We start from the raw sequence: 24,861 nt of genomic DNA, 5'->3' as shown, positions 1-24,861 counted from the left end.
AACTCTTTGTCCACCACAGTGTGTTGTCCATGCTCCTCGCCAAGCTCCCAGTCCTTGGTGCAGATCAGCATCTCCACAGTGTCGGCGCCCAAACGCCGTCGTCGCTCCTCAATCACCCTGCCAGAGAGACTAAAAGTAGACTCCGAAGAAGTAGTTGATACAGGAACAGTCATAATGTCTTTAGCCAATAGACAGAGAACTGGAAAGGTCAGTTTATGCTCATGCCACCAGTTGAGAACATCAAAATCATCATCATATGCAACAACATTGTCACTGTCAAGGTAAGCAGTGAGCTCAGATATGCCGGCAGATGAAATAGATGAAAATGATGAACCATTTGGAATAGATGTTCCAGAAGAAACTGATCCTCCAAAAATTCTGCCCCATGCCTGTTTCCTCTTACCTGTCAGGCCAGATGGATGTGTAGTCCTAGCTGGCCTAGCTGCACCAAATCTAGATTCATACTTGTCATACAGTGCATGCAACTCAGATTTTACCTCAGCAAGATAAGCAATGTAACTGATATTGTTACACTGAGAAAGCAAGTCAAGCACATCCATGTCCAAACAAAATTTACGTGGCCTGATATCCTTAGCAAGACAGTAGTTCTTGAATTGAGCAACACGATGATTAGATGAATTTAGAAAATTAATTGCAGTTCTAAAAACTTCTATGTAAGGTTTAAGCCTTTTCAAGCCAGATTTGACAATCAAATTAATTATGTGGCAAGCACAGCGCTGATGCACAACATGATATATTTTTTTAGCAGGATCCCTACGATCAACATCATAGCCCAAGTAACCATCAAGCATAGGTGTCAAACTACTCATAGCAGTTGTATTAGCAGAAGCATTATCAAGGCTAATAGCAAACACTGTCAATTAGGCCCCAATCTCTAAGCACACAAGAGATAACGCAATGTTAATACCACTGTGAGTCACTTCAATCAATTTAAAACCAATGACAGATTTTTTAAGTTCCCAATCATTAGTTATATAGTGTGCAACAACAGTTATGTAATCTTCCTTAGAATTTCCAGACCAGATATCAGATGGATGGATCTAGGGTTTACTCGAAGAAGGGTAACAAGAAGGCGAGCGGTCGTGCTTACCTGCTCGGAGACGGAGCCCGGCGCTGAAGAAATGGAGAAGAAGAGCGGCGGATAGACGGGGAAGAGTTGAGGCAGAGCCCGACGACGAAGAAATGGAGCAGACGAGTGGCAGAGACAGAGAACAGTGCAAGACGAACGAGGAGCTTGTAGATCTGGCGGTGGAGAACTCGCCGGAGTGCAGGAAGACGACCGGTGGGCGGTGGCCGGTGGGGAGCGGCGGCGTAGGCGGAGATTAGGGTTTGGAGCAGGGTGCGGAGAAGCGGGCGCGGGTGGGGAGGGGGAGCGGCGCGGGTGGGGATGGGGAGCGGCGCCGAATGAATTAGGGTTAGGGCGTCCCCTCCCCCGGCCGCGGCGCGCGGCTTATATACGGCACGGGCCGCTAACGGGCCGGCCGTTTTTTGCGGGCCGTGTCGTGCCGAGGCATCGGCCCAGGCACGGCCTGCTACGTGCCGCGGGCCGGCACGCGCCCGTTTCCAACCGTGCCGGGCCGTGCTCGGACCAGGCCGAATTGCCGTGCCACGGGCCGTGCCTCGGGCCCACGGGCTGCATGCACATCTTTACTTGAAGCCTGACCCAAAGGCGAGCTGCCAGACACGGTCGCCCCGGCGGACCCGGCCCTTGGCTTCCCCCGGTGTGGTCGGCGGCGGCGGAGGCGTCCCCCAGTGTGGTCGGCGGCGACGTGGAGGCCTTGGACGTGAACAGGTGGCGGAATAGCACGCCGGCGAAGAAGAGCGGCTGCTCCGAGAATGGCAGCACCAGGGGCCCCTAGGGTGGTGATGTTGGTCTTGAGCGCGTGCCCGCCCGCCTCTAGCAAGTCGCGGCTGATGGACAGGCCCTTGATCCACTGCTCGTCTTTCTCCTGGTAAACGGAGCGGAAGGCGCGGTCGTCGGCGCCCCCGCACCCGCAGGAGAAGGACTTGCAGCGGTGGAGGTCCGGCATCGCGGCCGCGACGGCACCATCGGAGCCCGAGGGTCCCCCGCCCACCGCTCGTGGAGGTCCAACATCGCGGCCGCGGCGCCAGGCGGCACAGAAGCCCGTGAAGGTCTCCCCCGGGTGCAGGTCGCAGGTCGTCGACATCGACCACCGCGCCGGCGTGCACTCCTCCGTGAACCCGCAACACTTGCACTTGGCCTTCTCAACCTCTATCTCCCGTGACTGGAAGGGCAAGAAGGACATTGTGCTACTCGGGACCTACGCGTCAGACCCCATAAACAGAAGAAAACGGATGGAATGGGGACGGAATGGCACACGGGTATAGCCAAAGATGAAGAAACTGGATGAGGTGTTTTGAGCTCCTTGGCAGAAACTGGAGTATAGCTATATTCTACTTCTTTCTATAAAAAGGAATATATATGGTATAAAGAGTTGGAAAAAACACTTATGTATACAAGTATGTATACTAAAATCAAGAGCTTTATTTTATACTTCCATCCCCCAACTTTGTTCTTTGTGTTTTTATATATATGCTTGTGTAGTGATAATAGGAAGACCTCGATTCATAACACTAACCACCCATAGTTGCTTTTTTTTTAAAAAAAATGCATTCAAGTATTATTGTGTTTTTTATGTTGATGAAGGATTAGCTAAAAGCCCAAGGACACCTACAATGCTTATGGGTGAATCATCTGTGTTACAAGGTATTTACGAAAATAACCTCATAAATAGTAATTAGAGTGAGCTTGTCGTCATGCAAGATGACGATGGCTTATGCTCTTGGTTTTAACAGTTGTCCAAAGCTACATTATATGGGTTTGTTGTCTCCAACTAGTGAGACATATGGGATCTAGCAGCGCCACGAAAGAAAAAAAACTAAGCTACGCTATATCCACGTACGACACTCAGATTAATCAAAAACACACTCAAATGTCACGTGTTGCGACACAAATAGAGTCCAAGGGGCGGTGGCCATTAGAAAAGACCAAGACCACGACTTACAGCTAGGAGGAAGACCAAGGCCGCCGCGACTTTGATTGGGAAGCACAAGGACATGTCGACTACGATAGCAACCATCATCTTTGGTCAATGTGGCAACAGCGAGGTGGCAAACTCCACACTATTGAAAAGCTCATCGCCATCTGCAAAAATCTTGCATTGTCGCATCCCACACTATTCTTTTTGTTTAGAATGTTGTGGGGACAATCTTAACCCCTTCAGGTTGGGTTTTCTTTTTTTTGAACGTGCAACCGAGGGACATGCGGCGAGGATGCTGAGCTTCATGGATGGCGTCGTGTCGTGCCGCGGCGAGGAGCGCGCCGTGTGGTGTTCACTATGCGCGGGTCAAGGACGCCGTGGATGCTGCGGTGGTGCGCTCGGCCGGGATGGGCCGCCCAACCCCACCGAGCTCGGCGACATCACGCTGGCCAACCGCGCCTCCCCCAAGCCATGCGCTCCGCAACGTGATCACCAAATCATGAAAAAGGCCCAACACAGGAAGGTGTATATACGTACGAAACTACAAACACATAAATTTCCCATTCTTGACATCTAAAAAAAAATCCATTCTCAAACTTCTGTGTATGAGTATGACACAACGCAAACACGCAACATATGTATATGCTCCTCTGTGAACACGTATGAGGTGAACTAAACATCTGCAGATCCAATTGCCAAAACGCTCTGCTGGCGCTGGCAACACCATCGATCGGCACGGTCGGTTTCCTCAGTAGTCCTCAGACGGGGACGGAGACGGCGCCGCGGCGGGGCTAGACGCGGCGACGACGCGAGGACGAGGAGCCGAAGCGCCCCCGCCTTGCCCGGCGCTCATCATCATGTCGGCCCAGAGGCGGTCGGCGATCACCTTGTTGGCGGCGTCCGAGGTGTGGTACGCGTCCCAGAACACGAACGCGCTGCGGTCGCTGCAGGGCCTCGTGTTGGGCAGGCACAGCCCTCCGACCTCCGTGTCCACGTTGCAGCACGACGTGTGCGCCGTCGTGAACCCTGAATACGTACGTATATGCACCGTGAAAAATTTAAAAAGACGTGTACTATTCACGCACGTACGTACGCACTCGCGGGACATGCACGTTACCGTTCTTGTCGGGGTGTTGGATGAGCTCCATCACGACGGAGTAGCAGTCGGCGAGGCCCATCTGCGCGCCGGGCAGCTTGGCGTTCAGGCCGTCGAGCAGCTTCTTGGCGGCCGCGTTGAACCGCAGGGCGTAGTCGTTGACGTGGGACAGGCACTTGCCGTCCGTGGAGCGGACGCGCTGCGACGGGATGCAACCCAGCGGGGCCAGCCCGTTGAACGCGACCTTCCGTGCGCCGAGACCGTACAGCCGCTGCGGCAGAAGCAGAACACAACAGATTAGACGAGAGAGCCAGCCTCTGCAGTCTGCATTGGCAGTGCCGTGCCGTGCCGTGCCGTGCGTGGACAGTAGTGTAGTGTCGGTTTGGTACGGTCTTGCCTTGAGCTGCCGGTCTAGGGTGGTGATGAGGAGGCGGATGAACTGGTCGTGCGTGTACGTGGTGCCGTCCGCCATGAATGGCTGCAGGAAGTTGTTGATGTAGTCGTTGCTCCCTGCCGAACGCCAACACATTTTATATAAGCTCTGCCTAGCTCAGCACAACTCCACAGGGTTAAGATTTAAGGATGTATCTAAGATGAAGAGACCCTCTGGCCCTCACCGAGTCCAATTTGGAACAATGCCGCATTGACAGCGGCCTCTGCCGCCTCCTTGCCGATCTTGGCGATCATCGCCTTCTTGACGATCTCGAAGCTCGATATCTGCTCGTCGAATGAGAGGTACTGAACCTGCACCGCCGCATTCGTCGTGCGTGTTACAGAGACAGAAACAAATCACTACTATTATATCACCATGCATATATTCCTTATTCCAGCTGCAGAATCCGAAGAGCAACAGCTAGCGCGTCTTACGAAGTAGACGCCCGTCTCGTTCAGAATGCCGGCGCCGCCGGAAGCGAAGTTGACGCCGCCGAGCACGTCCTTGCCTGTCAGTCTCAGCGACAGAAACGGCGGCGGGGGTGGGACGCCGAACTTGTCGGCTGCACAGATATATATACGTGAGGTCATGCTTGCTGCTTTGATCGATCGCGCCAGTGCCACATTGATTCAACTAACAGTAACAGCTCACTGAAACTCACCCATGTAGTCTCCGATGGTCTTTCCATTGGTGAACCTCCCGGTGGCCTCGCGGTTAGGGTAGTCGATGCCGTACCAGGGGTAGTTGGACTTGGCGAGGGACATGGGGAAGTAGTTGTTGTTGCCCACGTCCGACATCGAGTCCCCGAACACGTATGTCACCGGACCATTGGTCGTCGGAGAGGGAGGAGAAGCTATCGTGAAATTTCTAGCGGCTGCAGAAGATGCGTCGTCAGCCGCCGCCGCCACCGCGGCGCTGACGGCTGAATGCGCGAGAACGGCGGCAATGGCGAAGACAACGGCGAGAGCTGCCATTGGTGCTTAATTTGGTCTCTCAAGACTGGTGTACGTCTTTTTTCTCTGTATATGTTGGTGCTGTGCTATTCGATTTGCTGCTGCTAGCTGATGATGGCTTGGGTTGCCTGATGATGAGGGTGGCGATGTGTTGTTTTTATAGCTAGGTGTGGTTGCATCGAGTCGTGTCATCTTTTGCAAGTTTGGGTTAATTCAGATTAACGGATTTAAGTTTCCGGCTTGAGTGTAGTGACGATCTGTGTTGTTACAGCTATCCGTGTGAGGTGCGGTGTACGAAAGCGAGAGACAAATTGGCAACTGGCATGTAAACGTGCCTGGTAGCTGAGGGTAGTTGAAGAACTTGTGGCACTCTTGCTTGAACAGCTTTCATTGTTTAATTTGGTAGTAGAAATGGTATCAGTGCTTCAACGGTTGGTTATGGGAATATGGGAAATCTGCAAATTTGGAGAACCAGCCCAAAAAACCATTTTCATTTCCAAGCTAGCACTTGAATACTACTATTACCATACCTGTGTCAGATCTAGAAGAGAAAGCTAGCACGCACAGCACGCTCCTAGTTTGTTGCCAAGGGGCTATTTACTTCTAACACCCCCCCCCCCCCCCCCCAACCCCCCAACACCAAAATTTAGTTATGCTAATGAAATTTGGCCCCCGTTTGTTTATAGGTCAAAATTTGAGTTACCAGTTCTGTAGGATGGCCAAAAGAAACCGGTCCTATTAATTAGTGAACGCTTGCTAGATAAGAATGAAGTCCTATAACTTCTTTTTTGGGAAACATTTATGTTTCAAACTTTTAAAAAGTTACAAATTTATGATCATAACTCTTGTGTATAACATATAACCAAACAAAACTTATGTATATAATTTTTATATAGTTTTAAATATGGTTGTACAGGCAAACTTATCATGAAAATTTTTTAGCACAAACATTTCTTTTTTAACCAAAAGAGTTTATATAAAGATCTATCTACTTGTGATTAACATCTATGAATACTGCTTGTATTTATAAACTTGTATATAAAAATGTATGTTTTTTAAAAAGGGATTAGATTTTATTAAATTAAAACCCCTTTTACAATTGAGACCTCAGCGTAAAACAAAATTACATTGAAGCACACCACTAGGTCCCTGTATTTCATTTTACTCGTGTTCGACACGTACACCCCTTCAGGAAAGCATCATCACGACCATGAAAGTACACCAGATCTGGACCCGGTAACCACATTCCCTAGTAACAGAAGACTCCACGAACATGGAGACCGCAAAAGAGGCATGGTAAGCTCAACCATTATGGGGAGCAAAGGGTGTCGAGAGCACATCAGCCATATCTTTTGAAGGTTGAACTGAACATAAGATCCGACGCTGCTAGCACCACTACCAGCAACCGAAAGGGTAGATCCGCTACTGCTAGTAGCGTCACCAGCAGTCGAAAAGACGATCCTATAGAAGCGAAAAAATAGATCCAATCCCTCGTTGAGAAGGACTATGCCAACACACCTCCATCTCTCTACGATGAGCATGCCATCATCGAAGATGATGATGTATCTACCGATGATTCAGTATGAAATAGAAAGCTAAGTCGAAAACATCAAAATGGTTAGCCAAAACCTAGTCCAAATTATTATGGAAAAAGAAAAATAAAAAGAGAAAGCCTAAGAAAACAGTAGATTGGCTAAAGGATGGACCCTGTGTCCCTGTTCTTCCTCGCCACAGATAGGAGGTCGGAGGCGAAGACAGTGGCGGCGACGGAGTTGCCCTTGGCGGAGGTGGACGGGCCATAGAGTTTATTTAAGGGTACGGTGGTGCTTGCTTAGTTGTGTTGGCCCGTCTCTAAGCCCCGTATATAAAAATGTATATGAACAGAAACTCATATTCATAAACTTGTACACAAATTTTGTAAAACAAATCATGAATATGATTTTTTTTTAAAAAAAAAATAGACGCTAGAGTGTTGGATCGTAGAAGCACCATTAGAGTGTATGATGATTATCCAGACCACGTAGAAGTGCCGTTGGACCGATGTCAAGGCCATATATGCTTCACTGGCACATACATAATCATGATGGTACTCTATTGACGCTTCTACATAGTCAAACAAACAACATCGACTAACTATAATAGATAACGGGAGTTTCTGCTACCAAAATAAGTCCACAAGATTCAATTTCAATCTAGACACCATAAGATAGAGCATTGTTTTTTTTTAAAGAAATCCGAAACTAGTTTCAGAGTTTTCTAATGTAAAAGTTTTTTTTATGATTTTTCTAAGGCTAAACTAGATTTTCGGATTTTAATTTTATCAAAAAAGTTTTAGATTTTTTTATTAACTTTTATGTTTTTTTTTAATTTTTTAAAATACTTTTTGACTCATTTACCTCCTTGAACTTTTAACTTAGCTCGATCTATCTCGTTTTGACGTGGTGCCACGTCAACAAAATCACTATCAAAACCACTCAATATGCAAAATCAAACTGTTGTAAAAGTTAACAGAATTAAAAAAAAACTGATGAAAATCAGACAACCACAATAATTGAGATTTTTTTAGCAAATATAATTGACAGAGAGAAACTTCTTTTTTCCTACCAGAAAACTGGATTGCGAAGTATCCGCAGTCACGGGCAGCCCACCTAAACTCGGGAACCGCAATCAAATGACTCGGCCCAACAATCGCCGGCCCACAAGAGAACAGCAAAAAATCCCATGTCCCAGCCGGTGTTGGTGTTCCAGACCTCCAGCCTCCAGGGATAGGGACAGAGACCGGGAGGCACGGTCGCACGGAGCAGTAGTCTTCGCTCCGGCCACGTCCACGGCCACGGGAGAAGCTCTGGCCATGCGGCCCTCAACGGCTCCCTCTGCTATCCTCCCTCCGCCTACCTGCTCCTCGCGTCTTTCCCCGCTCCGCAGCTTCATCGGTCTCCGGTGGTCCGCCCCCCGTTTCCAGGTACCTCCCGTCCCCGTGTTTCAAGAGGAATTGCATCTCCGACAAGTGTGATTTGCGCCGGTTGCTCAGCTGCAGCGCCTGTTTACCTGCAGGTTAGGGAGCGAGCCGGTGCGTCCGTAGCGGGTGCCAATGGCAAGCCGGGATGCAGCTTCAGACTCGGGTTAGTCCTATTCTTGCTAGCTCTGCGTTCTGTTTGCTCGATAATCATGCTAAGGCCCCTCATGCTAATCTCCGGAACTGCCATAAGCAAATCGAGGGTGCTGCCAGAATCCAGGCCCTGAAATATGCTCGAGCACTGAGCAAATCAAGGGAAGTTCTTTGAATACTTCTGCGGCTGTCAGAACTATTAGCGACTAGTGGGCGGCAAACTGTTTGTGGCTTTGTGCCATATATGTCAGGTTTACATGACGATTTCAAACAGCAAGTTGGCATGAATTTAGTTTCATTCTGTTGCCTGAAACATCATGTAAAAGTAACTGGAGGTTGGAGCTCCCCAGTGTATTGATGAATAAGCTAACCTCATTACGCAGGTAATCATAGTACTTTGGTTTGGTGGTTATTGAAAATTCAATATATGTTGATGTATGCTTGTTCATCCTGGAACTTTATCAGTTACCCAACCCCTTTTTTTCTGCTAATATGCAGGACAGTCGCATATCGTTTCATTAAGAAGAAAGGAATGAGTACAAATGAACCCCAAAATGAACAAAAAAAAAAAAGACACGCACTCGAACAGCAGGCACAAAAACAAACCACAAGAGCAGTCGAACACACATGCTGTAACACTAGATGCCAAACCCCTTTGTATCTCATCATAGGTTAACTAGAGCAAGCAGTGCAATCTATATTGGAGAGCCCAATGATTTATTTTGGGTGAAATTTGTCAAAAATGTTTCTGAGGATGTATTGATTAAGTAATAGAGTGGTGATGGGGATGAGACCAAGCCACCTTGATTCTTCATTTCTTTACTAAAGTTGGTTGAATGCCAGTCTTGCTAGTCTCGTTCTGATTTACTTATGAATTTACTCACACTCCTTTTTTTTGGCAGAGTACTTACTTTAAATGTTTGTCAATCAAGTCAAAGGGCGGTTGTCATTAGAAATGAACATGGTCAAAATGCTGACTTTCCACGGAAATATTCAAAAAGAGAGAAGAAACCATTCCCTATTCCAGTGCTGGAGTTAAGGCGCCGAGCAAAGGAGAGGATGAAGGCAGCACAAGGGAAACCGAAACAACCAATGCCTCCCCCAAAAAACGGAATGCTAGTGCGTAGACTTATACCAGTTGCATACAAAGTGTACAATGCAAGAATTTTGCTGATCAACAACTTGAAGAGGCTTATGAAAGTAGTACCAGTAAAAGGCTGCAAGTAATTCCCGTTTCCCATTCTTTATCGTTGATTATTCATTACAAACTATGCTGTTGTTACCCTGGGATGTTTCTTTGTTTTTTGATCGGACGGATCTCATTTTCAATAAACCAAGGTAACATAATATGATCCATTTAAGGCAGCGAATTGTGACATATGTTAGCTGCTGAATTGATTGAGTGTGTTAAGAATTAATTTCACGACTTTTACGGTGCATAACATATTTAAGCATGTGCCTATGTTATATTATGCAATACAAACTTCATAGAATCATGAATGACAGCTCTGTTATTTGCAAGCATACTGTGCTTTTTTATCTTTGTGATGAGAAGCTTAAAGAGGATAGACTTATTTATTGGTCCAGGCATTATTTGTTCCAGTTTCCTTTCAAAAATTATTTGTTCCAGTTAAGCCTGCATTTGATGAAAGTCATGTTGTTTACCCTTCAAAAAAAAGTTATGTTGTTTGTCTTTGGAACCATGCATTCAGTCTGAGAGAACTAGAGTGATTGCCTGTTTCCCAGTGAGGTCTTCATACTGTACACAAAGAAAATCTCATCGTCACACTAGGTGAACTTTCAAAGTTCAAAAAAAATTGAGCTAGGCTCAGTTGGTGGGAGGTGTGGATGCACACCCAACCACCTAGATTCAGTCCTCTTCAACTCGAATATGGATGCCTATTTCTTGTTATTTACAAATTTACAATTGCCACCTAGTTCCTCCTGGGTTCATCTTCGCACATTCATGTGTACTTTTCTGTTGCAGGTATTGCAGTGAGATACATGTTGGATCTGTTGGACATCCTTTCCGAACATGCCGAGGAATGTCAGCAGCTCAACGTAGAGGAGAACATGACTGGGGAAGTACTCTAGTTGAAGCTGTTTTCTTACCCATCGAAGCCTATCATCTAGAGGACCGCCTAGGGCCGCGCATCCCTCATGATCAGAGGTTTTCTGTACCCCGCATTCCCGCTCTTGTGGAACTTTGCATCCAAGCTGGAGTTGACCTTCCTGAGTATCCCACAAAGCGTCGAAGAAAGCCTATCATTAAAATTGGAAGAAAAGAGTTTGTTGATGCAAATGAAGATGACTTACCAGAACCAGAGCCTGACAGATTTAAGCAGCCACTTCTTGAGGAATTACATTACGATGAGATTATTGCTCCATCTAACCCTGAGGAGACAGCGGCTCTTGCTGAGGAGACACTTGAAGCATGGGAGGCTGTTAGGGATGGTGCCTTGAAACTTATGAAAGGCTATGCAGTGAGGGTTTGCGGATACTGCCCTGAGGTCCATGTTGGGCCAACTGGCCACAAAGCACGGAACTGTGGAGCTTTTAAGCACCAGCAGAGGAATGGACAACATGGATGGCAAGCAGCGGTGCTCGATGACCTAGTACCTCCTAGATACGTCTGGCACATGCCAGAATCGGGGGAGGAACTGCAGAGGGAGCTAAAGACGTTCTATGGTCAGGCACCAGCTGTTGTTGAAATATGCATTCAGGGTGGTGCAAAAGTTCCGGAGAAGTACAAAGCCACTATGAGACTAGATATAGGGATTCCCTCTAGTTTGAAGGAGGCTGAAATGGTCGTCTGATCCTCCATTGATTTGAGCAGGTTTAATCTGTCTATTATTGAGTTTTTTTGGGGGGTTGAAAAGATAATGTCATTGTCAAGCTCCATCGTGGCTTGACATATGTTGAATCTGTTAGTCGATGTGTATATATATCAGAACTTAGACGAGATAATTAATTAGGTTTTCTTTGTTTCGATCCACATCGATATTTCTACGTATTTCTTTAGAAACAAATGTGTTATACTGTGTTGCATCTACCTCTTGATGACCGCAGGCAGTAACTCCTGCCTTGCAAACCAACAGATGTAAGTTCAAGCTCATTTGATACTTTCTGTTGGATAAGATCGTCTATTGTACACTATGTGGCACGAAAACAAAACCCATTAGTAGTCTTGACTCTTGAACAGATTCAGTTGGAACAGATGACACCAACAAATCGAAATTTTACCAGAAACATGAAGAGTTTCCATTTGCCTTCGAAGAAACAATGGAATTTACAAGTTACAAGGCCTCGGCCTAGCTGACTGAACAACTGAATTTGGTGTGAGCTGTCCCAAGAACTGCGCATTTTTATGAACCATTTGTCCATTGCTGGTAGGCTGGTGGCCGTCAATGAGATGAGGGCTCCACGGCTGTCCTGAAGAGCAGGATGTAGACCTTATCGACGGAAAAATACAAGAATCCACCGCGAGCGTGCGTGACATATGAACCGAAACTCGTCCCCACGATGCAGTGCCAAGCTGGCCCGTATGCAGTATCGAACTCCTGTCAGCAAAACGGATGACCTTATCAGAACGTACAGTGGTACAGGATTGCACTCTGAAACAGAAGGACGGACAAAATGAGGAAATTGCGGACAAATAATTAGAATACGTTATATGATCACGTATGGCGATGAATCAGGCGAGGTGGTCCTAGGTTCGGCTGTTCGGTTGCTTGGAGATTTTGTCAGATTCATGTAACTGAGAAAAGATCCATACAGTCTTTACATTATGTAAGCATTAAGCATGAACCCATGTTGGGTAGTACAAAATGAAGATTTCGAAATGATAGATTAAAGTTGGAAAATGGTACATTAAAACCAATAAATACAAAAACACAAATGCAAGATCAATAATCTGTTCAAAGTTGCCGCATGATCAGTCAAACTTGGATATGAGTACCATTTTGTGAAATGACAACCACCTGAGCATATGATGGCACGACTTTATGATTGTGCAGTGTATTAATTGCTAGTATTGGTGGTTAGCTACCATAGATTGCACAAGTATCGGCTTAGAACAGTTACGATGATTCAACCTGACCCCATCGCCTGGTTGTTCAGAAACTGATGCTTGAACTGCCAATGATGGGAGAACCTTCCAAATGAGCTGAAAGGCAAAGAACTACAGGGACTATTTTGGATTCGGACGCATGGAGACAGTCCAAGATTACTCCAAGGGCAATCAAATCAGAATGGATATGAATGCACCGTGCAATCGACGTCATGGACTCATGGTAAGGCACCACAAGGGACAGATCATATACCAGTTATGACTGCATTCCCGTGAGAAGACGCTAGTGCATGATGAGGGTATAAAAAACAAGTGCAATCACACTATAGCAGCAATGCCGCTCCAATAATCCTTGATTCTTAGGGTCGATGAAGCAAATCTTTAGTAATAGTAACAATCTAGAATGCAAGACGATGTCCTCACTGAATTCTAAGCAGCATCTCAGAGACTCTAATTCGCAACTAGTCCCAGCATTGGTAGGGTAGCTACGGGTCTTTTCCGCATAATCAATCGAAGAAAAAAAACATTTACCAGTACCTTTTTTAGCGCGAGCGCGAGGCGCTTGGGCTCGAGCCGGCGCGGGAAGTGCGGCATGGCGGCGAGCTCGTCGCGGGCGCAGCGGAACGCGCGGCGCTGCAGCGCGGGCGGCATGTCGGCCGCCACCACCCTCACCACGGCCTTCCTCTCCTCGCCACGGCTGTCCGCGGCGGCCGGCTGCTTCCCCGAGGAGACTCCGACCGCCCCCTCGGCGGCGTCCGCGTCGCCTTCCCCGAGCCGGCGCTCGACGCCCAGCAGCGACCTGATGACCCCGCCCCGCCGCCCCGCCGCCACGTCGCCGGAACCCTGCTGCTCCCTCATGCTTAGCTACCTTCCCACCGCGCCCGACTCCCTTGTCCCTTCGCGGCGCGCCGAAAGTTTTGACCTGGATGGAATGGAAGTGCGTTTTCCTCTAGCGCCGTGCTGCGCAGCGGCTCGGGCGGCTTTTGTTTTTGTTTTTTCGGGTGAGGAGGACGGGGAGGACGTGAGGAGGGAAGGGAAGGGGAGAAGGGAGTGAGGGGCGAGGAGGACGTTGGGGTTCGTTAAAGCGCGCGTCTACTTTTATTTATGGTTTTTTTCTCTGCCCGGGAATCCTCACGTCCGTGGGTGGGATCACCGACGCGGGGCCACTCGCGATTGGTTTGGTTTTTCACCGACCGATCGGAGCCTCGGATGCGCCATGCGCGCGTGCTCGAGGCGATCCAGCGCCGTGCGGGGAGAAGGACGGGGACGGAGAGGCGGCGAGGCGAGGCGACCCTTGTGCCTGCGGTCTGCCGTGGCCCCGGGGGGCATGGCACAGTGGTGCACCGTGGACACCAGCAGCCGCAGCTGCTCCGTGTCAGTGTACCGCGCTTTTCACTACTGTACTGGACCATACTCTGGTACTATAGCGTTACGGGCTACAAGACCGTTGGAGCGCACGCTCTCTCTACGCCCTCTCTGTTTTCGATATTTGACCGATGATGCGATGCGAATGCAACGTCTCTCCATTCCATTATATAGTCGTCAGACCAGGATTTGACTACAGCTGAGACTCGAGACTGAGAGTAATGTAATATGATTTGATGAATAGGTGACGATTATGTCGAGCGATTTCATGGAATCTTTAAACGTACCTCTCAGTTGGATAAGGCCTTTGTTTAGTTCTAAAAATTTCAAGATTTTAAACAAACATGCTAGAGTAGCCAAAAACCAAAAAAAACAAGGCCTAATTCATTGGCAAGCAGTATCTCTCCTTTTTATTTTCCTTTTGCGAATTAAGAAGACAGACAAGAGAGGTATTGGTATGTGTAGGAATGTAGTAGGGATACACAGGGATGAAAAGAAGAAAAGGGTAAGAAGCTTTTCAAGATGTTGATTCTGTCTTTGTCATTCGCTGTTTGTTGGTCTCTATTTGTCTGTAGACTTTTTGTTGAGTCTGAGCGGTTCGTTTGGTGTTAGTGTCAAAGTCTTTTGGTTGCTATCGCTTGCCAAGGTCAAAAACTTAAGAGTAGATGATGGTTGTGAGTCTGCTCAATCTGGTCCGTTTTTTCTAGTTCTTCTGTAACAGTCTATGATAACCTTTATTTCCGTTTTGACTAATATAAACAGGGATACTCTGATTTGAAAAAAAAAAAAGGAATGTAGTAGGGGTTCAGTGTAGGAAACGCCGCCGGAGCAGCCACCGCCATCGTCACTCTGCCGTCTAGCACTCTTCTTCTTCCTCTCTGGTTAATTTGTCGGTGACAACATACACGAGAGACGACCTATATCTTTTTTACAATAGTTTTTAAATTTAGTCTGCTTAGGATTTAGTCAAATAAAATCTATCGACAAGATTAGATGATTTTTTATCAGAACCTTATTACCTGGGATGATTTCGATGACTGCCACAACAAGATAGTGTTGCAGGCGTTGATTTCATGGGCAGGAGATCAATTTCTAATCTAACTGCAAAGGAGAAAAAGAGAGAGGTGCTCCTGTACACTCCCCACGAGGATGTGAACTCTGGCTCGTCATTCATCAATCTGATTGCCATTGGTTGATCGTGGAGAGGAGATCAGACACAAGGATTGGAGGTAGCGAATTTTCAGCCAATGTTATACTCAATAATGCAAATGCCGATGTTTTTTTAAAACGTGTTTCGAACTGGTTCGGTGGTCACTCACGACGGATATTCTAAGCATATCAGTCTGTTTGGCTCTTTTTGCTAAATTTTAACTAGTTAAAATTATTTTAGCTAGTTTTGGTTGATTAATGTGATTAAACTATTTTAGCTTATTTTTAGTCAGTGTGTTTGAAAGTTTAGTTGTTAAAGTGACTAAGGCCTTGTTAAGATGAAAATTTTTTTAGATTTTGACACTGTAGCACTTCGTTTGTATTTGACAAAAATTGTCCAATCATGGACTAACTGGGCTTAAAAGACTCGTCTCGTGTTTTTGAGATAAATTGTGCAATTAATCTATATTTAATGTTTTATACATGTGCTGTAAGACTCGATGTGATGGCTAAAAATTAGCAAGAGAAACCAAACAAACCCTAAGTCAGATCGTTTATTTCGTTTGACTTAGGACAAATATAGAGCTTCGGTTAGTTTGAGATAGATATGGGGTAAATATCGGACGTCCATAAATATCACAGAAATGGTGACATACACAAACAGTAGCTCCTGCTTCTTACATCCAGAATGCTACAGGAGAAAACGACGTCACGTGTTTGGACGCTACATACGAGCTACTGGTTCGGTGACTCGTAATTCGCAGCTTCCCCTTGCGATCGAACTTGAGGCCAAACATGGTCACACGAACGACGCGATCGTTCCCGAGCCCAGCATCCTCCTCCCCTCGAGGCCGAGGCACGCTCTCCACGAGGCAAAACTTGCTGTCGCCCATGTACGCGAGCGTGGCCTCCGAGCGCGTGCTCTCGCCCGCCGCGCAGAAGCAGAACAGCTTCTCCTCCATCCTGTCCGACTCCGGCGGCGCGATGCTGGTCGTGCTGCGGGACGCGACCTGGCAGGCGCACACGCAGCCTCGCTCCTCGTCGAGCCCGACCCACGCGTCCAGCTCGCGGTCGAAGAAGCCCTGCCCGTGGAACGGCAGCACCCAATCCCCGTGGCACCGCCACTCCCGGCGCGCGGTGTCGAAGGAGTGGGTGCCGCGGCGCGAACCGCGGGCGGGTGCGCGCGCGGCCGTGGACACGAAGATGGTGCGCCCGTCCGGGTGCACCGCGTAGGACACGATGGCCTCCGGAGCGAAGGGCGGCAGCGGCGGCGGCGGCGCGGCGACGCTCTTCCATGACCACGCGTGCGTCGGACGCCCCGGCTCCGCTGCGTCGCCGGTGCGGGGCGCCCACGAGAACGCCTCGAAGGCGAGCGGCAGGCCCGCGCCCAGCGTTGTCAGCGCGTACACCGCGTCGCCGCCTGCTGCGGCGACGAGCAAGCCGGAGAGGAGGCCCGGCAAGTGGAGGGCCGGTGGCCAGCGCCGCTGCCCCCGTGTCGTACACCAGGGTTGGAGCCTCTGCGGCTCCACTGCTGCTCACGACGACGATGTTGCTGCCCATGGCGATGAATTGCGTGTCCAAGGCAGGTGCCACGAACCGGAACGCTGCGGGCTCGGGAAGGTGCGTCGGGTCCCGATTGGTGCAAAAGTCGTCGGAGTCCGAGACACAGAGCATGGTGTCAGGGTCGATCTGCCGGATGGAGTATCCCCTCTCCCAGTCATCCAACACCAGGTACAGGTGTTTCTTGATCGCCGGCCGCGGTCTTTTGCCCTGCCTCTGGCTGTTCTGCGCCCGGCGCTTAGGCATCGGCATCCCTCTCTGCAATCTTTAGTTCATCGGTGTCATTAATCTTATCTTCTCTGATTTTTTGGTTGTGCTCTGGCCTCTGATGATGTGGTGTCGCTCCGTGCCCCGCTCTCGGTTCGCCATATATTTATAGCCGGAGAGCGAAGACCTATTGGATTCGGATTCGGTAAGAATATATATGTCGCACCCCGGAACCAACCCAGGTGGAGGAAGTAACTGGCCGTGTCGTAACATAGGTGGACCGAACCTCCCCTGAGCCCTGACCCCGGACAACCGCAGAGGAAGCGAGCTGCACCACGATCGCCTCAGGTTGAAGACGAGAGCTCGGCTTCCTTCCTCAGCCACCCCGCTGCCTCTCCTACTCTCCTTCCCCGTCCATCCGGCACCGGTGGAGGCCCGGAGAAGAGTTTTGCCAGCCGTCATCATGGCTGTTGCTCCTTCCTCGTGCTGTTGCTCCTTCCTCGTGCGTGGTGTCTGCAGTCTGCACTCTGCCGAAGTGCCGAAGCAAGACGACACAGACATGCAATGAAGGGATAAGCTGGACCGGCCCAATTTTAACGAGTTGAGGAGAAGCCCAGCACACGGCAAGCCCAGGTTTTCTGCACTTCTCTGTCCGATATTGGACATACCCCTTTGTTTGCATGCTTGTGAATCATGTATGGTAAATTATATGGGCTGTAGATCAAAATGTTTTTACATGCTTTTAATCATCTTCAATCTTTTATCTGCATCACATGAAAAGTTGTACATCCTATCTATATTTTTTCCCGTCTTATCTCTAAATTGCCCCTGCTTGTGCTGGGCTCCTCCTCTCTCGATGAGCAGTCCTCACTCCTCCGAGCCATCCATTGCCGCAGCTAGAGCTCGCATCTCCAACAAGGGTCACCACTGGCTCACCGCCATGGCCGTGGTGAGGTAACAAGCCAAATAGGTCCATAGCCCCACGCACTACCACATCTAGCCCACCTTGCAACACATCAGACTTGCTCGTGAAGTCTAGTTTTTTTTTTCTTTTTGCTGCGTTGTGGCTGGGAGGCCTCTCACACGATCACTGTAAAAGTATAACACAACTGTTGCTGCCAAATAGGCCAATCAATGTCGTGCGCAACCCGGGTTATAGATGTCACAATCATGGTCATGCCACGCCTCGCCACGGCTCCGCACATACGACACGTCCTTCGTCTTTCTTAACTTCAGAAGAGGTGCACACATGAGTCACTATTTGAATTAAGTCAACATTTTTAGTCAAAGTCTTAGTCTTCCCAGCAAATTTGCACCCAAAAAGAGTAAAGGATATTTTCAATCAATTCTAATAATTGCATAAAAGTTCATATATAATAATTGACAGCCTGTCTATTTGAGCTTATCTGTCAGACTTATTGTTTTTCTCTAACAATAAATCAGCAAACAGTACTTTGCATGATTTTTCTACCATGTGTTATTTAGATCAACAAGTTTTAGCTCTGTCAACCAGAACTTGATTTTAAGCGAGTCCCTATGGCCTGTTAGCGTTGTTTTCATGGGTTGGACTAGGTATATCCAATGGACCGATCGAGCCTCCTAGTCTGATCCAATGGAGCTCTGCCAAAAGCCCAAAAGACAGGTCGGAGTGTTCGTGTTCCTTGGAAGAAGTCACCGGATCCGGATGTCAGTCCTGGACTCGTCGTGTTCGTGTTCCTCCTCCAGCCTCCAGCACCCCGTGACCTACTCTTACCGTTGGCGGAGATTTCCTAGGAACGGATTAATGGCAGTCGCCGTTTGTGCTCCAGGGTTCCGACCGTTGGTCGTATCCGGCGCGTGGCAATAAAACCCAGTCACGAGAGCAGCAGAGAGGGGTGAGGTCTCGAACGTTCGGAAACGGCGGGTTGTCAGTGTGCTTCCACCGAGTGCTGGTGGCGGTCTCGTTCAGAACACTGTGCACACAGCAGCTACTACCTCGTTCAGAAACCCGTCGTCGCCTTTTGCGACCTCACCATTCCCTGCAACCGCGGTCACCTGAAAAGCGGCGAAGCACGCACGCAGCGACCGTTTTCCCGAGCAACAGGTGCACACACACCTACGGCTAGAAGCCATGCCCGTGCCGTTGGGTGTGCATGCCGGCCAAGTGGCGCCGGCCGGCCACCGCAAAGTGGAGTGGAGGAGTACCCGCATCCCCCGTCGCAGCCTTGGGCCGTTTTCGAGTGCGCATGCCCAGTCGGACGCAGCTAGCGGTAGCGGCACAGGCCACAGGGTGAGAGCCTCAGAGGCTGCTATCGGCGGCTCGCCGTCTGCTCGTTTGCCAACCGTGAATCAGCCAAGGATTTTGTTTGATGAGGGGGCATGGCAGCATGCGCGTTTAACGGCATAACCTGCTGGATGATCCCTTGATTTCTCGTCACGCAAAGCAGGGCAGCAGCTCTTAGCTAGCGTAGGCGTAGGTTCTCGTCACGCCTTTGGCCCGCCCTTTGCGAGACCTTTGCTTTGGCACGCCAGGTTCTCTCGTCTCGTGGCCGTGCTGAAGCGATCGTACTACGCTTTAACGGCTCCCCGTCCCATCCCATTCCATTCCCTCTCGGCTACTGTCATCGGCGGGACCCAGCCCCACCACCCTACGGCGCCCAACGGTCTCATTTAACAATAACCGGCGGATCTTCGGGGCTCTGATGACAGGAAACGCAGCAGGATCGCCGTGCTGTGATGGTATCGTAGTTTGCAATGCACGGGCCGGGGGTGCATCTCGGACGCCACCGTATGTACTAATGGACGTCATTTGTTACGCCGTTAGAGGCTCATCAGTAAGGCCTTGTTTAGTTCCCAAAAATTTTTGCAAAATTTTTCAGATTCCTCGTCAAATTGAATCTTTAGACACATGTATTGAGTATTAAATAAATATAGACGAAAATAAAAATTAATTGCATAATTTGGTCGGAATTGATGGGACGGATCTTTTGAGCCTAGTTAATCCGTGATTGGACAATATTTTTCACAAACAAACGAAAATACTACGGGACCTGTTTTGCAAAAAATTTTGGAACTAAACAAGGCCTAAATCGTTAGTTCATAACTACTAGTATCATTTTTTTTTCCTGAAGAAATCCGGTGACCGGCGCCAGAAACACTGTAAAAGCAAATGGTCTGAACCAACAGCAGTGACCGGCGCAGCACGAGCCGAGACGAGCCGAGCACAGGACCACTACAGTTTTTACTGCTCCCTGTGTCTGTGTGGCAGCGTCATCTACTGGACACTGGACCAGTCACCAGTGCGATGCGAGCCGGCGTCGCGTTCGCGTCGCACGGGAACGCGAGACGAAGCCAACCGAACCGAAAAAACTGCCACCAAATTCCATACAGACGAGGAAATGACGGTGCTACTAGTAGCCTACTGCTGCTCCTGCTTGTTTTACACTCCACTAATCCTGACCGCTCGTACGCCCCCCCAAAAACTTTCAAGAAAAAGGACTTAAATGTGTTCATTTGAGAGCACGCAGTAGATCTCTTTGGCTTAATTAATAAAGTAGAAAAGCTGTACGTGCCCGGTAGGTACTCTTTTGGTAGATCCTACGTACGTACGCCAAGACATGCATGTGCACTGTCCTCCATGTGTTGTGGCCTTGTCCTGCGCCTACCCAGACCAAGTGAGATACACTGGTACGTACTGTAATGGGTGGTGGAGGTGGAGCTCACCATAGGATTTAGGACCATACACCATTCCACACACAGTTTATACGGTGGTAGGCGGATGCTAAAGTGCAGGGTACTAGCAGTAGATAGATAGTGTGTGTTTTCTATCGCGTTGAGGGGAAAAAAAAGAAACCGTTGCCATGCTAGACCCGGGAGCGTGGAGACCGTTTCTGTACAGCAACAGGACCAACAGCCAAAACGAACCAAACAACGGCAGGAGAGCCATCTGCGCTGGCCCCACTGTTCAGTGTCTCGGGTCCCAGCCAAGCCGACCTGGCCTCCGGCGCCGCAACGTTCGCCACGTCCACGCGGCGCCTCCGCATTGGCCGCCCCTCCGGCATCCTAGGGCCTTCTTTCCCCACCCACCCATCATCGCATTCCATCCATCGGCCCGTGTCTGCGGCCGCTCACGTGCCATATTTACCCCTCTCCATCCTTCCCGTTCCGCCGGCCGGCCACCACCTCACTCGCCTCCCCCGCCCATTATTAAGCCCCTCCTGCCGACTGCTGCCGAGCACGGTCAGTGCACCTAGTACGCCGCCGCGCACACCTCGGTAGCTTGCCGAAGCGTCCACCTGTGTGTGTACGGTCAGGCGGCAGAGCTAGCGCTTTCACTACTCAGTGGCCGTTGCCATTGCTAGCTAGCTTTCACTAGCGTTTTTAGCTGCAATGCCGGCGGCGGCGCAGAGTGTCAGGGCAATGGCGGCGGCCGCAGCCGTTGTGGCAATGCTGCTCTCGACCGCGGCGGTGGCGGCCGCGCAGCACGACTACGGCGACGCTCTGCACAAGTGCATCCTCTTCTTCGAGGGGCAGCGCTCGGGGAGGCTCCCGCCTGACCAGCGCCTCCGCTGGCGCCGCGACTCCGGCCTCCACGACGGCGCCGCGGCCGGGGTACGTGCACCGACCCCGTCTTAATAAATCACTCTAGTTGCGTTTGGCTTCCTTGTTTATTCGGACAAGAAGCAAGTCATGTCAGCATTGCGCCATTGGTGACGGGCGTCGTAAATTGCAGGTGGACCTGACCGGCGGGTACTACGACGCCGGCGACAACGTGAAGTTCGGGTTCCCGATGGCGTTCACGGCGACGCTCATGTCGTGGGGCCTGATCGACTTCGGGCGCAGCTTCGGCGCGCACAGGGAGGAGGCCCGGAAGGCGGTGCGGTGGGCGACGGACTACCTGATGAAGGCGACGGCGAGGCCCAACACGGTGTACGTGCAGGTGGGCGACGCCTTCCGCGACCACGCGTGCTGGGAGCGGCCCGAGGACATGGACACCCCGCGCACCGTGTACAAGGTGGACCCGTCCCACCCGGGCTCCGACGTCGCCGCCGAGACCGCCGCCGCGCTCGCCGCCGGCTCCATCGTCTTCCGCGACGCCGACCCGGCCTACTCCAAGCGCCTCCTCGACCGCGCCGTCGCCGTAAGAGACAGAGAGCGTCAATGTCCGGTAGCTCGAGCTTAGTGTCTGGCCGTGGCCGATGACAAGTCAGCCGTGTATGTGTGTGTTTGTAGGTGTTCGAGTTCGCGGACAAGTACCGGGGCCCCTACAGCAGCAGCCTCCACGCGGCGGTGTGCCCCTGCTACTGCGACTACTCCGGGTACCAGGACGAGCTGCTGTGGGGCGCGGCGTGGCTGCACAAGGCGTCGCGGCGGCGGGAGTACCGCGAGTACATCAAGAGGAACGAGGTGGTGCTCGGCGCAAGCGACGCCATCAACGAGTTCGGCTGGGACAACAAGCACGCCGGCATCAACGTCCTCATCTCAAAGGTTCATCTTCTTCACCTTTTTCTTTTCTTTTTTTTTTCTTTTTTGCGCAAACATTTGCCATTGCCTTGCCACGTTCATCAGTTGCGCAAACATGTGCGTGCTGCTCCCTGAGTGAGCACCCAAGTGGGGGATGTTTGGTGTTTGGACGTCAGCCACAACTCGCCACGCCTAACATTAGACTCAGCACATTGGGTTTGGTAGCTGTTTGGTTAAGCACACATACATGGCTCGCCACAGCTACAAAATCATCTCGCCACATTTTTTTCTTGGACGAAATTGCTACTACTGTGGCGGTGTCACTGTCACGGAGGGAGACGGATTTGGGCTGTTCGCTGATGTCAGAAGCATTGGCGTCATCAGCACTGGTCAGCGTGGTGTTAAGACGGGGCGGTGTGCCTTATTTTGGCCGTTTCTATGCTGCAATATCTCTGTTGCGTACCGGGCAACAGGCGAGCACATGGTTCGCCCCCGTCGAGGGTGTCATCAGCTTTTCGGTGGGCTCGGGGCATGTCAGCCACTGCACGTCCTTTGCTACTTGGCAAAACCTCGATGACATTATTTTATCTTTAGCACTAGAATGCCTAGCATCCCATAGAAAATCCTCCTGCTTCCGTAAACAGCTGTAAAGAAGCTAGGTAACCGCTGCGTGACATGCCGATTATATATGTACTACTGCAGTGCTGTTTTTTAGCATCCGCATGATATCTCGCCAACATTCTCGCATGTCTCTGACGGCGGTGGCGGGCAACTGAATCTATGATGGTATTTTCTATGGTGGTCATAATGCCAGATTAGCTTAAACAATATCTGAACATGCAGTAAACAACTCATCAACTAGTATTATAGAATCAGTACTCATCAGCCTATCCATCATAGGCTACCACTGTTGGGGCTGTAGGAACATGCTTGTCTGCTGCAATCTCGGTCTCCTCCTAGGCCCTTGTGCTCCGCATGATGCCGGAGCAGGCGACGCGAGCAGCTAGCGCACGTTAGCGTAGCAGCAGGGTTCCCAGCGAAGGGAAGCCTTTTCAGAGGCCTCACGGGTATACTGTACCGAAACGATACCCAAATTGCCCTCAACAGTCAGTAACCAAAGCACATTATTGCTAATGCTAAACACTAACCCTCCTGTTTTTATTGTTCACTCATCAATCAGGAGGTTCTAATGGGGAAGGACGAGTACTTCCAGTCGTTCCGTGTCAACGCCGACAACTTCATGTGCACCCTCCTCCCCGGCATCTCCAATCACCCCCAGATCCAGTACTCCCCAGGTCCGCTCGCTTCACAATCATCAAATATGTACCGTGATTCCAATTCGAATTCTACCGCAATCGATCTGACCGTTAATAATGAATAATAACCGCATGCAATGCAATGCAATGCAAATGCAAATGCAAATGCAGGCGGGCTGCTGTTCAAGGTCGGGAGCAGCAACATGCAGCACGTGACGCAGCTGTCGTTCCTGCTGCTGGCCTACTCCAACTACCTGAGCCACGCCGGCGGGCGCGTCTCGTGCGGGTCGTCGTCGGCGTCGCCGGTGCAGCTCCGGCGCGTGGCCAAGCGGCAGGTGGACTACATCCTGGGCGACAACCCGCTGCGGATGTCGTACATGGTCGGGTACGGCGCCCGGTTCCCGCGGCGGATCCACCACCGCGCCAGCTCGCTGCCGTCCGTGGCGGCGCACCCGGCGCGGATCGGCTGCAAGGCCGGCGCCGCCTACTACGCCAGCCCGGCGCCCAACCCGAACCTGCTCGTGGGCGCCGTCGTCGGCGGGCCCAGCGACGCCTCCGACGCCTTCCCCGACGCGCGCGCCGTGTTCCAGCAGTCCGAGCCCACCACGTACATCAACGCGCCGCTCATGGGCCTCCTCGCCTACTTCTCGGCCCACCCCAACCCGGCCGAGTCCGGCGGCGACTAGAAAGCCTAGTAGGGAGAGGGGAAGTGAGAGATTGACCAACGTGTATGGGCCTGGGTATTTTGGATGGGCTTTGGTTTGTCTTGCTCGGGCCCGATTGGGGTGCCATTGTTGTTGTAGCCTGGTGTGTGTGTATCCGTAGTTCCGTACGAGTAGTTGTAACTAGTTAACCAGAGCCACTCCCTTACCTGCAAAAAAGATCAGGGAAGAGGAATTGGTAGGCTCCCTCCGAGATTGTATTAGTATTGACCACTATTAAGGTTATATACTCTACTAGTAAGGTTAAGTTGTGCGACGTCGTCTGCGTGCCACTATTTTGTGTACGGTGCTTTGCCAAGTGCGTAGTAACGCTTTGTGCTCTGACAAAAACGAGCTAGGCACGACAAGACCAGAGCCGTAGGTCACATGTGCAAATGTAGCTGCACTGCCTCAAGTTCACGGATGGCGAATCTCGCCTGCCGTGCACGGGCACGGGAAGGGGACGTGCACGGCCGCACGCTCGAAATGCGTAAGCTA

At 50.4% G+C, this 24,861-nt stretch overlaps 4 protein-coding genes across 5 annotated transcripts; 2 read left to right on the top strand and 2 right to left on the bottom strand.

The window, feature by feature from the left end:
- On the bottom strand, nt 3,562-5,635 carry LOC8068625 (GDSL esterase/lipase At5g37690). Its single transcript, XM_002452553.2, has 6 exons — nt 5,214-5,635; nt 4,987-5,114; nt 4,737-4,863; nt 4,517-4,629; nt 4,141-4,390; nt 3,562-4,049 (listed from the first exon to the last, which is right to left on the bottom strand). The coding sequence occupies exons 1-6, from the start codon at nt 5,524-5,526 to the stop codon at nt 3,772-3,774; spliced, it is 1,209 nt and encodes a 402-aa protein (XP_002452598.1). The 5' UTR covers nt 5,527-5,635; the 3' UTR covers nt 3,562-3,771.
- Nucleotides 8,243-11,650, top strand: LOC8077682 (APO protein 2, chloroplastic). 2 transcript variants are annotated; one of them, XM_002454287.2, is made up of 4 exons: nt 8,243-8,467; nt 8,560-8,627; nt 9,517-9,837; nt 10,602-11,650. In XM_002454287.2, exons 1-4 carry the CDS (start codon nt 8,357-8,359, stop codon nt 11,428-11,430), a joined length of 1,329 nt encoding a protein of 442 aa, XP_002454332.1. In that variant the 5' UTR covers nt 8,243-8,356; the 3' UTR covers nt 11,431-11,650. The 2 variants fall into 2 exon arrangements, with proteins under 2 accessions (XP_002454332.1, XP_021315712.1); XM_021460037.1 differs by lacking the exons at nt 8,243-8,467; nt 8,560-8,627 and adding an exon at nt 8,639-8,997 and having other exon boundaries at nt 10,602-11,635.
- Nucleotides 11,797-13,742, bottom strand: LOC8076891 (dynein light chain LC6, flagellar outer arm). The gene is made up of 2 exons (XM_002452552.2): nt 13,221-13,742; nt 11,797-12,174 (listed from the first exon to the last, which is right to left on the bottom strand). The coding sequence occupies exons 1-2, from the start codon at nt 13,539-13,541 to the stop codon at nt 12,019-12,021; spliced, it is 477 nt and encodes a 158-aa protein (XP_002452597.1). The 5' UTR covers nt 13,542-13,742; the 3' UTR covers nt 11,797-12,018.
- LOC8075751 (endoglucanase 6) lies at nt 21,115-24,640 on the top strand. Its single transcript, XM_002454286.2, has 5 exons — nt 21,115-21,554; nt 21,676-22,083; nt 22,176-22,430; nt 23,587-23,701; nt 23,834-24,640. The coding sequence occupies exons 1-5, from the start codon at nt 21,333-21,335 to the stop codon at nt 24,346-24,348; spliced, it is 1,515 nt and encodes a 504-aa protein (XP_002454331.1). The 5' UTR covers nt 21,115-21,332; the 3' UTR covers nt 24,349-24,640.

The sequence above is a fragment of the Sorghum bicolor genome, chromosome 4 (genome assembly GCF_000003195.3).
Source record: "Sorghum bicolor cultivar BTx623 chromosome 4, Sorghum_bicolor_NCBIv3, whole genome shotgun sequence".
Taxonomy (NCBI): domain Eukaryota; kingdom Viridiplantae; phylum Streptophyta; class Magnoliopsida; order Poales; family Poaceae; genus Sorghum; species Sorghum bicolor.
This window is presented reverse-complemented; position numbering and strand designations above follow the sequence as displayed.

Excerpts from the sequence above, each read along its gene's own strand:
- LOC8068625 (XM_002452553.2), bottom strand. The coding sequence starts at position 5,526 with ATGGCAGCTCTCGCCGTTGTCTTCGCCATTGCCGCCGTTCTCGCGCAT. Across the intron at positions 4,391-4,516 it reads CCCTAGACCGGCAGCTCAAG|CGGCTGTACGGTCTCGGCGC; the intron begins GCAAGACCGTAC and ends CTTCTGCCGCAG. Across the intron at positions 4,050-4,140 it reads CCAACACCCCGACAAGAACG|GGTTCACGACGGCGCACACG; the intron begins GTAACGTGCATG and ends GTACGTATTCAG.
- LOC8077682 (XM_002454287.2), top strand. The coding sequence starts at position 8,357 with ATGCGGCCCTCAACGGCTCCCTCTGCTATCCTCCCTCCGCCTACCTGC. Across the intron at positions 8,628-9,516 it reads GGATGCAGCTTCAGACTCGG|AGTACTTACTTTAAATGTTT; the intron begins GTTAGTCCTATT and ends TTTTTTTGGCAG. Across the intron at positions 9,838-10,601 it reads GTACCAGTAAAAGGCTGCAA|GTATTGCAGTGAGATACATG; the intron begins GTAATTCCCGTT and ends TTTCTGTTGCAG.
- LOC8076891 (XM_002452552.2), bottom strand. The coding sequence starts at position 13,541 with ATGAGGGAGCAGCAGGGTTCCGGCGACGTGGCGGCGGGGCGGCGGGGC. Across the intron at positions 12,175-13,220 it reads TCGCGCTCGCGCTAAAAAAG|GAGTTCGATACTGCATACGG; the intron begins GTACTGGTAAAT and ends TTTTGCTGACAG.
- LOC8075751 (XM_002454286.2), top strand. The coding sequence starts at position 21,333 with ATGCCGGCGGCGGCGCAGAGTGTCAGGGCAATGGCGGCGGCCGCAGCC. Across the intron at positions 21,555-21,675 it reads ACGACGGCGCCGCGGCCGGG|GTGGACCTGACCGGCGGGTA; the intron begins GTACGTGCACCG and ends CGTAAATTGCAG. Across the intron at positions 22,431-23,586 it reads TCAACGTCCTCATCTCAAAG|GAGGTTCTAATGGGGAAGGA; the intron begins GTTCATCTTCTT and ends CTCATCAATCAG.